A 17249-nucleotide genomic window follows, 5' to 3' on the forward strand; every position below is an offset into this window, starting at 1 on the left:
TTCTTGTGGCTTTTTTATAAACATAATTATAAACATAATTACCTGGCCACTCTTAGGTCATCCTGATGAATGGCTTTGTAGAGCATCCCTGAGGGTTAGATGTAGAGCATCAGAGAGGGTTAGAATTCCACAGTGGTGATGAGAGTGGACATCGTCTTGCTTTGGTGTTCTGGCCACAGCACATGCCTGATGTGGTTTTGTCTTCTTAAAGTTGGACCCCCACTCTCTTTTATCTTGTTCAGATAAGAGAAAGTTGCCCCCCCCCCTTTGGGGGTTATATCTTTGTGTAAATTGACCTAAGGTATTGGTAACCTCTGTGAGTTTTGCATAGTTTTTACTCAGTTCACTTACGATTTTATTTAGAGAAACATTGGAAAAATATCTGAGTGCTTAAATAGCTTTCCCTCGATAGCTTCCGGAAAACTGCTGTGCAATCACTGAATAATCAAGGTGTTTTGTACTTTGGCCTCCTGTGGCCTTCCGGAGCGTTACCACAGTAAAGCAAAATACCACCAGCAGTGTCGGCTGAAGGCAGCAGGCATCTCCTTTTTCGTTAAGCCATGTGCTGGCATGTTGATAAAGCATGCATTCCTTTCCCTGTTCTAAAAAGCACATTGATTTCTTTTTTTTCCCCTGCAGGGTGAGTGGTGAGATAGAAAGGGGTGCGGGGAGGAGGCTGCGGTGGCGTGCAGGGCGAACCTGGTTGTATCTTTAAAGCTTCCACTGCTCTCTGGCTCTTTCTGCCTGTCGTTTAAATTGGTGAAATTCTTACACATTTGCTTTTGCCCTCAGCTTGCTGGAGAGAGTGAATTGCACTTGCGTGTTCCCAGGCAGAAAAACAGCATGACCATTAAATTTATTATAAGGAAATGTGCCAGGAACATTCTTCCTGGGCTCTTTATGGACCATGCCAGCAGCCTCTTTCCCCACAAAGAATGCTAGAACCATGGAGGCGACCTTATGCGTCCCGTCCAGTTCTCCCCTTTTCCACTCCTATGAAGGAAACCAGAAAAACCACGAGGGGCCCAGGGCAGGGTGGTGGCAGCCTGGCACTGGAACCTCTTCATGCCTCCCCCAGTGCTGCTTGCAAGGCTGGTGCTGCGGAGCGTGTAATGAACTCTGCAGATCTCCCTCTTGTTTTCTTCCCCAGCGTCTTTCTATTTTGTTGTAAAATACCCTGTCATTTCAGAAATAATGACCAAGCAAGTGAAAGTTCTCAGTATCTTGGTACTAGAGGCTACTGGATTTAATACTGTTATATAATATTCACTCGATTTGTTTTTCATGTGCACATGTAACATTATTTTATAAAATTCACACATTTTGTTCTTAACCTTCCATGTCAAGTCTACAGATACAAGGGAGTCCTTAGGAGGTTTATGAAAAATTTGAACTAGTTTATTATTTCTGTTTTCCATTAACTTTATGAAACCCTAACTTGTAGGGTTTTATAATTCCAGTAATATGTTCCATCAGCTACTATTTCACATTTGAGTTGATTTAACTTTTTTCTAATACACATAGGCATGATTCGTTGACATGTTTTATCTTAAAATTTGAAACTTCATTGATGTGGGACAGTCTGAGTAAGGTGTGGAATGTGTCCTCATCATGAGAGTGAGTGAGTATAGAAGCCGAGGCAGGTCTCACGGTCTCTCCCCGGGCAAGCGAGGTAAGGTTAGACGCGATGGCCGCCTGGGCCTTTTCTCCCCCGGAGCTTAGAGGAGCATGGGTCCCGTGCCAGAGAGTTCAGAAATCAGAGCATGCTGTTCTATCAGTCAGAGGATACTGTGCTTCCAAGATTCTCATTCAAGGTGAATAATGAGGGCTCTGTGAGATGCCTCGGAGCCCTCTCCCTGCCTTACTGATCTTGGTGAATGAGAGCAGTTCCTGGTAGAGGTGGGAGGCCGACCTGTATTGATGCCCAGCTGTTTACATTTTCCCCATTTTTAGATTGTGTTAACGGAAATGTACTATGATGGGTTCCATCGTTCCTTCTGTGACACAGATGACCTGGAAACAGTCCATGAAAGCGATTGCATTTTTGCCTTTGAGACTCCAGAAATCTTTAGGCCTGAAGGAATTCTCAGTCAAAGAGGTAAATGAGCACCTGTTTCCGTCCTAAGCACCTGGGTTTGCAGGTTGAGCAAACACCTGCCCTTTTGTCTGTTACATGATAGTGTACATTTTAAAATAAATTGTGATAAAATACAGAGTGTATTTTTAACTGATGGTATGACATTTATGGTAACACATCCCCCTCGCTGAGCCAGCCCCTTCGGGAAGTCCAGCACTTGATAACATCTTCCTTTACGTAGCCTTTTTGGTATCTTGTGATGGCACATAGGACGCTAGGCTGTGCCATAGCTTTTCTTTCCTAGCTTTTCTTTCGTTTTTTTTTTTTTTTTTAAATACTTAAAATTCTGCTGCAGCTCTTATGTTTAATTTCTCAATTCTGAAATCTTTGCTATGGAGTAGGAGTGAGGAATCTCCAGCTCCTAGGCTGTGAGGAGCCAGTGAAGACATTTGGCCTGCTAAGACAGCTGCAGGAGGGACTTGAAATGCAGCGCATCAGAAGCAGGCTAATTTTTAGGTTGATAACTATACAGCCCATCAAATGATGTTATAAATATGCAAATGGCCTTTGATTTAAAAAAGTTTTTCCCCTTTGCTGTAGAGTTTTCTTGATATTTATTTTTAGGATATTTGCATGTCACTGTTCATTGATAAGGAGCAAAACAAATTAAGACTCTAGACAGTGCCATTTCCTTCACTGGCTGCAGTTTCGGCTGTGCCTGGGGAGCTAATAAGCCTATTTTCCCTTTGTGTTCGGAGGGTCATGGGAGCGATTGTGAATTTGAGACTTGCCAAGCAACTCAAGTTTTGTTCCTGGCTTTAGTGTTCCTGAAGGTTCTTCTGGGTCTCCTCTTCATTTTGCTCTGCCCCAGTGGCTGTTACCACCTCAAGTAGTACCTGGGAATCAGTCAGAAATGCAGCTTCTTGGACCTCACCCCAGACCAAATGAATGAGACACTCTGGGACCGGGGCCCAGCACTCTGTTTTCAATAATTCCTGTAGGTGGTTTTACAAACTAAAGTTATGAGAAATACTGCTCCACCCAGCCTTATCAGTATTTTCTACTGCCTTGGTTTTTAGAACTAACTTTCCTGCCAGCCTCATTTTTCTTCTACTTCTGTTTCCATTCCCTGACTTTGACTTGGCTGCTGGAATTGCTACAAACAAAACAGAGGGAGAAAGAGAGAGAGAGACTATAAATCATACATTCACTGTTTCATTCTCCCAGTGACTGCAAAACCAGGTCTGGGCCAGGATTCTGGGTCTCCCACAGGAGACCGGGGCTCTGGTCTGCTGTCCTCCAGGCGTGTTGTCAGGAAGCTGGATCAGAAAGCAGAGCACGTGACGCTTGGACCAATATTCTGGTATCTGATGCTGTGCATGCTGCTCCCCCCTGCCAGGCAGCTTGTTATACTTAGCATTTCTTTCTTAAATGGGTTCTTCCGATATTTCTTTTAACAAAAAACAAAACAGACAAACCAAAAAACCTCCTACAATTAAGGAGGTAGAGAAAAAAGTTTGCAGTTGTAGAAATGTTTGAAGATGCTTAGGATGCGAAGTTGAGAGGGTTTCTGACGGTAAGGAGAGGTCATGGCCCAGATGCTAAGTGGAAGCAGCACACTTTAATATGACAGAAATAATGTGCTCTGGGTTATACACTGGCATTAAGGACACATACAAAGAACAGTGACTTCAGCATTAGGAATTTTAAAAGGCTTCCTATTATATCACCATTATTTACTATTGTTTAGGCTGTTCTGGCCAGTGCAATAAAACAGGAAAAGCAGTGAGGAATCATTGTTGACCTAAGGTAGTTCTTGTTGGGACTGGCAGTTGTTCATTCTCTCTTTCTCTCTCTGCTTGTTTAGACATGAAACAGCTTAATGTATTGACAAGAGATGGGAGTGGCAGGGATGGGATGGAACGGGGAGAGAGCTGCTCTTTTGGGGCAGACTTGGCAGATCTCAGCCTCTGGGAGATTACCAGGTGCATTTGAGGGTCCTTTAAGGACCACAACTGGCCCTGCCAAAGCCTGGGAGGCAGAGATGCAAGCCCCAGAGCCCTCGCCTGCTGCCTCCAAGGGTAGCTCAGCCTGCTGCTAGCTTGCTGATGACAGCAAAGATGACAGGATGCGGGTGTCCCTGCTACAGGACACCTGCTACATCACACACCTGCCCTGGTAGTTTTACACTTTTTATGACTCTTCTGATTTATCCTTTTAAAGCTAAATTGCAGGATAATTTTTTTTCAAGTCTCCTGAATGCCTTTAGGATTGGATAAAATGTGTAGAATTACCCAGGAGATGGTACCCTTCTCACAGCACTGAGCTGTCTGCACTTATTTATGCCCTTTGTGGAAGTTCTGCGACTTCCCCATCTAGGGGAACTGGCACCGATATGGGATGCTGGCGCCAAACATGGAGGATTAGCCTACTGTACCACGGCGCCAACCCAACATTCAAAATTTTTACTGTATGAAGTAGGGCTCCAGGTCCCTTCATTTAATGTGTACATGTTTGATGTCCCAGATCATTTGCCAAAGTAACGATTCTTTCCTATTTGGATGGTCTTGGTGCCCCTGCTGAAAGCTTCCGCTCAGTGTCTCCTTTGTGTTATCCGCCTGCCTCAGATGTCTCTTGTGCCTTTCCTTCCCTCTCCTCTTGGTGATTTGTTGGTTGCCTTTGTCAGTTTGTTAGGTGCCAGGTTAGGGTTGAGTTCCCTCTACTCATGTTGACCTTAGCTGCTTTCTAACAGGGCTCTGTTCCAGTGTTATACCTCCTGATGCCGTGCTTTCATATGTATACTTTGCTAAATGGTTTTCTGCTTTTATTGTATTAGGATAAAAAATACCTGCCCATCAGCGTTGTTCAGAAGCTTTTTTCCTCTCGTCCCCACCCCCTCGCCTCTGATGCTTGCTTGCCTGTCCTTCGTAGTGTCTGCTAATCTTTTGCACCAGCATGTTATGATGAAACAGCGTGCTTTCTCCAGTTTCTTCAACAGGATACTGAAATTTGCGAGGGTTGGGTTGCTTTTTCCTTTGTCTCTCTGTGGTCAGTAATTCAGTACAGTTCCCAGTGTGTAGCAAGAACCCAGCTCATGTTTATTCAGCTGGAAGTTTCCCCAGATTCCCTTATCCACCTGCGCTGCTCAGGGACAGCACCATGCTTCTGTTCACAAGCGAATTTGGTGAGTCCAGTGTCTAGCCAGGGCATGCTGTCGTTGGATAAATACATGACTGCCGAGTGTGTGTCCATCTCTGCTCCCAAGGTCCTCCAGAGGTTTTGTTGGGCCAGGTCATGCTGCTGCTTTCCTGACTGAGGGAGTGAGGAGCTGAGAGCTGGGCTGCAGTTTAACGGTTCTGGGTCACACAGCAAACAGCACTTTGAACCGAGCTTGCTTTCTATGTAGAGAGGTGACATGCTTCATCTTCTAGAAGCACAGGTGCTGCCCATCCGTACTTCTGCCAAGAGTCTGGGAAATGAGGTAATTCGTTGTCTCCAGTTCGGACTTCTATTATTTTTAATTTTTTTAAAACCAGATTTCAAGAGCTGATAAATTGCCTGTTGCTTGTCTGTTTTTTTGGTTTTTTTTTTGTTTTTTTTTACATTTAAGCTTGCATACCCCTCCAGTTGCTTGGTAATGCTTCAACTTTGCTTATTTCTAATTTATCTCTCTCTCCCTGTGTGTGTGTGTTTTAACTGGCATTTATTTGAGCATTTGAGTATAAGCTATGTACTTGTTATATTAGACTGCTTTCATGCTGATGTATCTTAATAGGTTCTACAGGTCTTTTATTGATGGATCCTTGGGTGTTTGCCAGAATTCTGCTCTGACTGCTCTTGCATTAACCATTTTGACTTAGTCCTCTGTTGATGTAATTCTTATGAAAGTGTTGGGAGGGCTTCTTTCTTCTGCCTTCCAGTTGGGAAATCATTTTCTGAAGGTGTCCTTCTACAGGGTTGAAGGAGTAAATGTGTATTTGCTCAGGTACTTTTGAGCTCCTACTAAGCGCAGGTCTTGTGCTGCATGCTGAATTGCCGCATAGCTCTGAACGACAGGGATTTGTACTGCTGGGCACTTCGGAAGGTCTGTCGGATATTTGTCCACTTTCCTGGGTGTTGATCTGGTATAGGCGACTGTCTTAGAGTGGCCTGTTGTCATCTTGGCTCTGGGTCTAGTTGATGCAGTTTATCTCATTTCTTCTCAGACAGACAGAAATCTTCTATCTGCTGGTTTACTCTCTAAGTGGCTGCAAAGGCTGAGCTGAGCTGAGCTGGCCAGCATTGTAGGCAGAGGCTTATTAACCTACTCTGCCACACCGCTGTCCCTTCCAGTCTGGCTCTGTAATCATGGAGAGGCCACTGCTGTTGGACCATTGACAACTATTCTGCATGTTCTTGTCTGTACTTACTTGACGGATAGTGGCATGGCCTCACCTGGAATATTTTCTGCTGTAATATCTTGGCAGACTTGCATTTCTCACACTGTATCTAACATTCACCAAAGTGTAGAGTTTTAATTTTCAGCTTACAAGACAAGTAAGACTAGTTTAAAAGGAATAATGGATACTAAAGAAATTATCTTCATGGCTAGATAGGTAATCTCACAGTAGACCATTTGTTCAGTTTCCTTGGGGCAGCTTAAATAACATGATGACAGTTTCTTATTTTCTCTGTTGGATACATTTCTTTGTGATGAATGAATGAAAAGAATTTCAAAGAGGTGTTTTCATTTCGAAGAGTTGTTTTTATTCCATTTCAGGAATTCACTTAAACAACAATCTAAACCACTTGAAATTTGGCCTGGATCATCACAGACTGTCCTCGCCTACACAGACAGCACCAAAGCCAGGGAAAACGGATCTGCCCAGCACCAGAGCAGGAAACGACAAGATTGTTCTGTTGGTGTGCAACCGGGCCTGTACCGGGCAGCAGGGGAAAAGGTAAAAACTGCTCATTTCCAGTCATGAGCAAGACTTTTAAGGATTCTAGTATTTTCCAGTGTTTTACATAGCAGAGGTGTAAAGTCCTTGCTTTTTAGTGGTGCAGTTTTGATTCTGGTGTTACAAACGATGCATGTTTACCTGGATGTGAATGAGCGTGTGCCTGCTGTGTTAGAATGTGATGGCTGCCTGTGAAGGCTATGTTTACCCGAGTTGAGGCTCGGAGTGGGGAGCTGGCCACATTGCTCTGATGGCATCTGAGTGCAGGGGTTCCTAGAACTCACCTCGTTTTTAAAAGCTCACTTCATGTGTGTGTTTGCAATTCAGGCTTCTCTTGGGGCTCTAGACCTTTCTCCGGTTATTTTCCTAAAGGCTTGTCACAAAAGTTGTCATTCTGAATGTATCTGCTTGGCTGGGAGGTGGCCCTGAAGCCTGCATACCAGTCTGAACTCATTGTTGCTCTGTGTACTGCTAAAACTGGCCCTCCAGTGTTCTCCCGTCACAGCAGATGGCACCACTGCTCACTCAGCTTCCCACGTCAGAAAGGTGGGCACTGGCAGTCTCTCAGATCTGCCTGCCTTCTGTTTGTAAAGTGACGTCATCACAGTAGTGCAGTGTAACCCGAGTAATCACAAGGGGAAGATAGTGTTTTGGAGAGAAAAGGCTCTAATATTTGTGTCATGATTTTTTGTTTGCCTCTTATAAGTTTGTTCATTGGGAAGTAAGATAATTGTAAAAGATGTTGATTAGTTTATCTGGGGAATTCATGAGTGTTTATTTTATTGTGTCAGCTGTTCTTTTATTTTTATTGAAATGGCAGATTTACAGAGAGAAAGAGAAACAGACAGAGAAATATCTTTTAACCACTGGTTCACTCCCCAAATGGCCGCAATGGCCAGATCTGAGCCAATTTGAAGCCAGGAGCCAAGAGCTTCTTCCACGTCTCCTGTGTGGGTGCAGGGACCCAAAACTTGAGCCGTCCTCTGCTGCTTTCTCAGGCCATAAACAGGGAGCTGGTTTCAAAGTGCAGCAGCCCATATGGGATGCCAGTGCCACAAACAGAATTAGCCTGTGAGCTGCTGTGGCAGTCCTGGCCCTTGTTCTGAACACTGGGCATACAGCAGCAGACAAGATAAACAGAGTCTCCATCGTCTGGGAGACTGTACCTTAGCGTAGACCAGGTGGAAGTAAGCAGACACATTGGACATCAGCCGATTGTTAGCACTTTGAAGACATTCAGATAAAAGAAGGTTCCATTCAATGCCTGCAACCCGTAAGGGACTGAGTTCTGACTCAACTCTCAGTTCCAACTTCCAGCAGGTACTGATTCCATTGGTTGAGTCCCTGCTACCACGTTGCTGACCTGGATTGAATTCCCAGCTCCCATCTTGAACCTGGTTCAGTTTTGGCCTTTGGAGTTATTTGAAGAGTGAATGAGCTCATGGGAGTGCTCTCATGCACTCGTACCCTGTCTCCATTCTTCCCTCAAGTAATTACAACAAAGAAGACAGCAAGAATGATTGATTCTGATGGTGGGGATGCAAGACTGCAGTAGAAAGGATGGTGAGAAAAGGTGGCCGTGGGCCAAGCTCTGATGAGGAGGAGGAACTTGGGAGGTGCGTGGCCGTGGAGGGCAGGGATCCCATGCAGAAGGAACGCCTGGTTAAGCAGTGGGGCTAGAAGGGGCCTGGCTTGTTTACAGTCCCAGAGGAAGGGGCTGCTTAGTGTGCTTCCATGAAATGAAGAACTGGTGGTACCCCCTTTGAGATGGGATGATTTACCTGTGGCTTCCAACATTCCAGATTGTGGCAGTTTTCAGGCAGATTGGTTGGTTGTTAAGTACTGCTGCGTGTAAATGGTTTGTTCGCTGTTAGAAACACATTTCTTGTGAGCTTAGCATTTCTGTCTCAACCCAGGCCTGTGTCAGAATTCATCTTGTTAGAGTAGTTGTTCATTTAGTCGTCCATTCAACATCTACAATGTTTTAGATGAGGCTCCTAAGGAAAGAAGTTGCTGTTTGTGCTGTCAGGTAGCTCACAGCAGAGGTGAAAACGGTCAGGAGGTGGTGTTTGCAGTTCAGGGCTGTTAGTACTGTGGTGACCAAAGGGAATACAGTGCCAGGCTGCTCCTGGAAAAGGACCTCCATTGACTCTTCCTGGGAGTGAGCAGGTGCTGACCTGGAAGTGGGGAAGGGTGGTCCGTGTGGGAGGGAATTAGATGCCTTCAGGAACAGCAAGAAGGGCTATGGATGAGAGTTGAGGCCGGGTTTGTGGTCTATGACTTTGGCTGCATATTAGACCCACCTGGGAGTTCTTGGACCACAATGCACATGGATCTTTTCAGAGTCTCTGGAGGCTGAAATTGGACCCTGTAGTTTTCTAAAGTTCCCTTGTGATTGCAGGCTATAGAGCAAGGCTAACTCTATGGAATTGCTTCTGGTTTTCTAGAATATAGGACTGTGGCAGAGGACAGCCGGCTTCCGGGGTGCCGTCTGCTTGCCAGGGCCTCCCTTGTTTCCCAAGACCACCAGGATGTGGCTGCTGCTGGTTGGATCTTCTAGCCCTAAATAATTCTTGCCCACTGTACCACAGTGCCCACCCCCTTGTTGGAGGTTTCATCTGCATGGTGTTCTAAACTTGTATCTACTCTTATTCCTGTTCTCTCAATTGTAGCATCATATTTCCCTGAAAGCTATTTTGGTACATGAACTATTAAATTCCACTTAGAAATCTAAGCTGTTTTTCAGACATTTTCATCATCTCTTTGAGTTAACCATTAAATTTCTTGTTTTTGCTTTGGGAACTCTCTGAAACCAGTTATATTGTGATTCCATTTAGAAGGGCAAGTGCAAGGGGTTGGGAGTAGGCATTTAGTCTAGCAGTTAGGATGCCTGTGTCCATGTTGGTGTACATGGGCTTACTTCCTAGTTCTGGCTCCTGACTCTGCTACCTGTCATTGCAGACCCTGGGAAGTTCCTGGCTCCGACACTGACCCTGGCCCAGCGCTGGCCACTGTGGGCATTTGGGGAGCAAACCAGGGAATAGGAGTTTCTCTCTCTCTCTTCTGCCCTCTCCCCCAAACTAAAAAAGAAAATAAATAAGGGATTATATCATTAAAGAAATAACTGTACTTGGTGGTGATTTCAGTGTTTTTGTGTGTTAGGTTTGGACTGCCTTTTGTGCTGCACTTAGAGAAGACGGTAGCATGGGACCTTCTGCAGAAGGAAATCCTGGAGAAGATGAAGTATTTCCTGAGGCCCACAGTTTGCATTCAGGTTTGTAAGCACTTTGATATTCTGGCAGAGCTCGCATGTATACCCATGGAAGACACATTGCCATGAAATTTGGGTTTTCTGTGGTTGGATTTTGAAGACTTAATTTGTGAAAGGAGCTGGCTACTAGAGATGTTCCTTAAACTGCAGTGTAATCCTTTACAGTATTAATCTAACAAAGTTTAGCGCATCATCAGTCTGAAAGGTTTTAGCAGAATATCTGTATATCTTTAAAATAATTTCCGATGGTATGGTATGGCCTCCATAGAAGACTGTTCAGTGAGAGTAGCGTGGTCCTTGTCACACATAAATTGTATGATATGCCAAGTACATCTGGGTAAATCATATTTAAAGTATGAGAGTGGCTCAGGAACCCAGCAGAACACCCTAGAGAAAACACTGAAATGAACAGTTTGCTGGACCTGCCATCTGGGTTGCAGGTGCCACTGTGCAGCATGCCCTGGTGGGGAAGTTCAGCCTAACTGCCCTTTGCCATTTGATGCAGGTGTGTCCCTTCAGTCTGCGAGTGGTCAGTGTGGTGGGAATCACGTACTTACTGCCCCAGGAGGAACAGCCCCTGTGCCACCCCACGGTAGAAAGGTAAAGGAAATAAAACCCACCTTTTGAAATTTAACAGATGCGCGAGTGTGATTTCAGGTCGTGCCTGGTATAGTTCCCACACAAGTGTACGGGGTTCTTTAGGTTCGTTGAACAATGAAGCGCTTGGTTTATTTCTCATTCGAGTGTGATGTGTTTTATAATCTTCCTTTTCGGCAAAAAAGCCAGGGGCCACACATGTCAGGAAAGCAGGCAAGTGTATTTCCTAGCACTACAGATCAATTATATTTTCATATTTAGCAAAAAGGAAGTCTTCGGAAGTAGCATTCTAATCAGTTCTCGTTCCTCCTTGCAATCCATAAAGCCCGAGTTCACAGTGTATGATGTTTCTCGTGGTTCCCTTGGGCCTGGCTGATCCCTTCACCAATCCTCAACTTCCTCGTTTGTGTGTTCACTGAGGCATGGGAGGTTTCCTTTGGCCTTAATTCCTTTCCTTTAAGCCTTCACACTATTTTCCCCAAAGAATTAGTCACTCTGATTTTCTACCTCTGCTTCCTTTAGCTTCCTAGTGCATTGTTAAAGTAACACTGGAAATCTGTATGTATCTGCGTATGCACACAGACACATACGGATACATAAATATAAACACATTTATTGTAGTGGCATTTTAAACAAATACTGTTGTGCCTGCGTTTCAGGATTCGGAAAAAGTATATAGCTTGGCCCTGTTTGAGTGATTACTGTTTGGTGTTAAGAGTCAGAGTTAATGGATTATTAGGGATCCAAAATATTGAACAGCATTAAGGAAATGTTGGATAAGATGCTGAATTTCTCAGGAGCAGGCCATGACATTGGCTGTGGGCCAGAGAACTGCCAGGGGAGTGGCTGTGTGAAGAAAGGAGAGGGAAGGCACGGGGTGGATCTGGCGTGGTCTGGAGATCCGGCATGGTGTGGGCGAAGTGGGGCAAGCTCAGGTTTTGTCTCCCAGGGATTGTTGTCCAGTCTTTAGGCCAGTGAAGAACATTTGAGAGTGACAGAGTGGACAGTATTGTAGTGTGATACAAAATTGTTTCCAATTTCTGTTTCTATGTTGGACATTCTATTCTGGTTGTCAGAGTTTTCAGCCCATTTGTATCTCAGTTACTGAATCTGAAGTTACAACGGTCTCTCTAAGAGCATTTTCTAATGGGAACTGTGATGGTTTTTTGCAATGAAATGATGATTTCAGAAGGATATAATCACACTTAAGTAAAATCGTTTACTTAGAAGATAATATGTGGCTTTTCCTCCTTGCATTCTGTAGGGCATTAAAATCCTGTGGGCCAGGTGGTACTGCTCACGTGAAGTTAGTAGTGGAATGGGACAAGGAGACAAAAGATTTGTGAGTATTTTTTTAACTTTTATTTATAGACTTTTTAAAAAGATATATTTTAAAAAAGGCTTATTGATTTATTTGAAAAGCCTATATATAGAGGCAGAGACAGGGAGAGAGAAGGAAACAGAGAGAGAGAGGGGAAGATCTTCCATCCACTGGTTCACTTCCCAGATGGCTGTAGCAGTCAGTTCTGCGACAGACTGAACCCAGGAGCTTCTTCTGAGTCTCCCACATGGTGAGGTCTAAGCACTTGGGCCATCTTTCACTGCTTTCCAAGGTGCTTTAGCAGGGAACTGGATCAGAAGTGGAGCAGTTGGGCCTCCAGCTGGCACATATGTGAAATGTTGGCATGGCAGGTGGCGACTTAACTCGATACACTATGTCACCCCCTAAAGGCCCTTTTTAACTATTTCTGTCAGCATTCTCTTGCTATTTCAAATGAACTGAGACAGATATCTTTTTTGTTTATTTAGCTAAGTATACAAATATGTTGTTAATTCTTTTTCAAAACAGTTCATTATTTGTTCCATACATCTCTCACATTTGTTTGGAGCTGAGCTAAGTTATATATTCATTAACTACTGTAAATGTCCAATTATTTTCATGTTTATTATAGGCCCATTAACTCAAAGTGTGTGGAATGCATGCACTTAGATATACAGGAGAATTCTTGATTTGATTGCAGCTTACAGCCAGTCCGAGAAAAACCAACTAAGTTCTTGAAATGATTTTGCAGATATTTTCAAGAGCTTGTTAAAACATAAAGCTGGATTGTCACTTTTGCCCTGTTACGTATTGGTATAGTCCATTCTGAATTTGTAGCCGTTGTTGTGAGGCTGTAATCGCTTGTATCTCATTTGAAGACCTTCTCTGCTAACCACTCTGCCTCCGATCTCAGCTTGTTTGTAAACACAGAAGAAGAGTATATCCCTGATGCAGACAGTGTCCGTGTGCAAAAGGAGCGTCATCATCAGCCTCAGACCTGCACTTTATCCCAATGCTTCCAGCTCTACACCAAGGAGGAGCGGGTGAGGGCCTGCACAGCACATCCTGGGGTCGGAGGGTCGGTGGGCGGGGCATGGCAAGAGAGACCGTGTGGCACTTCCTGGGGTCCGCGCATGGTAGGCATGGGGCATGGATAAAGGGCTGCGCAGTTCTTCCTGGGGTCCGAGGGTGGTAGGCATGGGGCATGGGTAAGGGGCTGCACAGCTCTTCCTGGGGTCCGAGGGTGGAAGGGGCCTGGGCAGGAGGGTGGGGAATAGACAAGTTGGCTCTCAGAATGTCTCCCAGGATTTTCACTTGCATAGATTTGACACAGACAATGGGGTAGCTCAGTGCTGTGTCTTTTAGGATGTTGACAAAAAGTAGTTTAAATTTCTTTCTTATGGTTAAAGATCGGTTTATTTTGTTGTTTGTTGCAGTTTAGAAGTTTAAAGTTACTGTATTTGGCAGTGAAACAGTGATTCTTACCTTGGCGGCTGTGTGCTGAGAGCAAAGGGTGCCAGGACCTATTAACATAGGGACAAAATAAATATCCACTTCCTTAGTTGGCATTGGCTGCATTGCAGGTGCCCAGCAGGCACGTGGCTAGTGCTGCCTGTGCTGATTAGTGCAGATAAAGTTGTGTTGGACAGTGGTTCTTTCAGCCACTCCATACGGTGCTTTACAGGTAACAGGGACTTGGTACATTTTTAGATTAACAGATGACAGATAAGTGGAGAAATAAGTCTTTGGGGAGGGACCCAGGCCTGTGCAGTTTCATGCACTTGGAAAAACCTTGACCAGAGCACTTGAAATTCATCTGATATTGCACTGGTGGTTGGGATCATAAGTATGACAGTTGAGTTATTTGAAAGGCAGAGTCACAGAGTGACAGAGAAGCAGACCAGCTGGCAAGCAGGCAGGCAGACCTTCCATCATCTGGTACACTCCCCACGTGGCCAGAGCCGGCCTGGGCCGAAGCCAAGACTGTCTTCCAGGTCTCCTGTGTGGGTGCAGAGGACCAAACTCTTGGGCCATCTTGACGCTGCTCTCCTAGGCACATTAGTAGGGAGCTGGATTGGAAGTGGAGCAGGTGGCACTAGTACTGCATTCATATGAGATGCTGCTGCAGATACTGTTGCACAGTGGCCTTATTCACTCACCACAGTGTCACACCCCACTGTTGGTTTTCACTCTTCACTCATGCATCTAGACAGACATGCCATCTCAGCATCAGGAGACTACAAAATTTTTTCCTTGATGGTTTGGTTCTTGAACCTAGTTTCAGATAGGTGATTACGTAGCTTCTGAATGTGTGGGTTGCTCACTGCAGACTTGACTCAGCCTTTCCTTTGGGAGCACTGAAGGCAATCAGAGTTAACCTGAGCCACATTCTGTGGTTCCTATACACAATGGCTGTTCTCACTGGAGTTATAACTCAGAAGTCTTAATTTTCTTCCACTTGTCTATCTTTCAGGTATCTGCAAATAGCTTTTCTATTCTTACTGAATTTTCTCTCCCTAGCTCTTCGTGGCTGGTGCTTCTAAGCAATAGATTTTCATAAACATATTTTTGTTGTTTATGTTTTTGTTTTGTTGCAGTTTTGGGCTTAAGTCAACATAGTTCACTTTGAAACTGCATGCAGACTCTTTAACACACCTTGTTCTAGTTAGCTTTTTAATTGTCCCAGGAGATTTTTGAGAATGACAGACTAAGGGTGAGTATGTGTCCTAGGCGACAGCTTTGATACCTACCAGACTTCTTGCTGATCTAGAGCGCTGAATTCCTACTGGAGGGATAGAGTTTACAGAGTATTGGTGCATACCAGGTGTTGCTCAGGCCCGAGGGTTACAGCAGGGACCGAGACAGACAGTTTCTCTGCCCTCACGTTATTTACCATGTGGAGAGGTTGAGCAGGGTGGAAGGAACTTGACACAGTTGACAAGCGTTAGGGAGACCAGTGTGGCTAGAGCACAGGAGGTGAGGGAGATAGTTAAGACCGTTTAAGCTCACAAATGTAAGGACTTCATCTGTCTGACACTAAATGATTTCAGTGTCTAGAAAAGTAGGCTGGCCCTAGAGAATGTCGAGTCAGCATGCCCTAGCATGCATGAGTGTCACTTGGGAAGTCCAGTATTGAGTGTAAGAACAACAGAAAGAGGGCCTGGTGTGATGGCTCGATTGACGAATCCTCCACATCTAAGTGCCAGGATTCCTATGGGTGCAAGCTCATGTTCTATGTGCTCCACTTCCCATCCAGCTCCCTGCTTATAGCCCGGGAAAAGCATCCAAGGACCCTGGGACCCTGGACTGCATGGGACCTTGGGGCCCTGCACCACATGGGAGACCCAGAAGAAGCTCTTGGCTCCTGACTTTGGATTGGCTCAGCTCTAGCTGTTGTGGTCATTTGGGTGGAAGATCTTTCTCTTTCCTTCTCTCTATAAAACCACTTTTCCGGCCCGGCGCGGTGGCGCAAGTGGTTAAGTCCTCGCCTTGCACGCCCGGGATCCCATATGGGCGCCGGTTCTAATCCCGGCAGCCCCGCTTCCCTTCCAGCTCCCTGCCTGTGGCCTGGGAAAGCAGTCGAGGACGGCCCAAAGCTTTGGGACCCTGCACCCGCGTGGGAGACCCGGAAGAGGCTCCTGGCTTCGGATCGGCATAGTATCGGCCCGTTGCGCTCACTTGGGGAGTGAATCATCGGATGGAAGATCTTCCTCTCTGTCTCTCCTCTCTGTATATCTGCCTTTCCAATAAAAATAAATCTTTAAAAAAAAAAAAAACAAAAACCACTTTTCCAATAAAAAGAAATAAGTCTTAAAAAAAAAAAAGCAACAAGAACAACAGAAATGGAGATGACAGGTGGGACCTGCAGTACGCCACGTGATCAGGCCCAGGTTGGATTTTCTACAAGCAGTGCCCTGTGAGTGTCAGTGTGTCGTGCTGCCTTAGGGCTGCTTGAGAAGCAGTGTCAGGACTCTGGTGGTGGTGGCATTGCCCTTCTCGTTACTGCCAGCGCTCACTATTCAGAAAATGATAAAGTGGGACACCTCCCACTGAGAAGTCAGGCCAGCCTTCTCTGTCGCAAAGCTTTGCACGAGGGGGTGCTGACAGCAGCTCTGCTCCTCGTTTGCAGCTCGCCCCGGATGACGCCTGGCGTTGCCCACACTGCAAGCAGCTGCAGCAGGGGAGCATCACGCTCAGCCTGTGGACCCTGCCCGACGTGCTCATCATACATCTCAAGAGGTTCCGGCAGGTGAGGGAATCCTCTCTGCGAAGCCCGACAAGTGAGGCCGCCTGCTGGCTGAGCTTCTTGGGTGTCCCTGTTTGATTTCAGTGAGTGAGTGAGAGAGTGAGAGAGAGAGAGAGAGAGAGAGAGAGTGTGTGTGTGTGTGTGTGTGTGTGCAGGGGTGTTTACAGACAGGTGTGCCTGTATGAGGCAAAATGTGAGCACCCTGTGACCCTTGAAATCCTAAACATTTCAGTTCACTTGGCAGATTTTTACTTTGTTCTTCAGGGTTTGCACTAGACTTATAAATGTCAGGCTGAATTTTGGTACATGTGCTTTGGGGTTAGTAAATAGAGATGCTTGCTAGGAGAGTTGGAATCCCATGTCTGCCTGCTGTAATGATGGGTGTTGGCCACCCTAACGGTGCTGTTGTACTGTGGGGGAGATGAGTCATAAACATGTACAAAGAAAATCTGCTTTGGGTTGTATTGCTTTGTGAGTCAGTCACCCCTCTCTCTGCAAAGCTGTCTGTTCTCTGAGGTAGGGTTATCCTAGGCAGCCCCGTTTATAGAAGGAGGGTGGGGATAAATGTTGATGGGGCTGTGAGATCAGGCTGCAAGGTTTGTCTCTGCAACAGAGCAGGTGTTTCTCTGCAACTTCCCAGGAGAAGAGGGAGCAGCAGGTTATAGAAACAGCAGCGTGTTTGGAGCCAGGCCGGAGGGAACTGCCTGTGGTCAGGGGCTGATAGTGCTGGTGGGACTGGCGCTGCGGGGTGGGCCGGTGGTGGGAGTTGGTGGAAGAAGGGAGCAGCGGCAGGTTGC

General features: G+C 45.6%; 1 protein-coding gene across 2 annotated transcripts in view; it reads left to right on the top strand.

The window, feature by feature from the left end:
* USP31 (ubiquitin specific peptidase 31) overlaps positions 1–17249 on the top strand; it is a 58411-nt gene that overhangs the window by 29987 nt on the left and 11175 nt on the right. Inside the window, exons 6-12 of one of the 2 annotated variants that reach the window (XM_040973206.1) lie at positions 1954–2098; positions 6837–7017; positions 10180–10291; positions 10794–10888; positions 12150–12227; positions 13120–13249; positions 16336–16455. In XM_040973206.1, the coding sequence (XP_040829140.1) occupies positions 1954–2098; positions 6837–7017; positions 10180–10291; positions 10794–10888; positions 12150–12227; positions 13120–13249; positions 16336–16455 (861 nt within the window). The remainder of the gene's footprint in view (positions 1–1953; positions 2099–6836; positions 7018–10179; positions 10292–10793; positions 10889–12149; positions 12228–13119; positions 13250–16335; positions 16456–17249) is intronic. The other variant, XM_040973207.1, reaches the window with a different exon arrangement.

This window comes from Ochotona curzoniae, unplaced genomic scaffold (genome assembly GCF_017591425.1).
Source record: "Ochotona curzoniae isolate NIBS_2020 unplaced genomic scaffold, NIBS_Ocur_1.0 contig_2321, whole genome shotgun sequence".
Lineage (NCBI taxonomy): Eukaryota > Metazoa > Chordata > Mammalia > Lagomorpha > Ochotonidae > Ochotona > Ochotona curzoniae.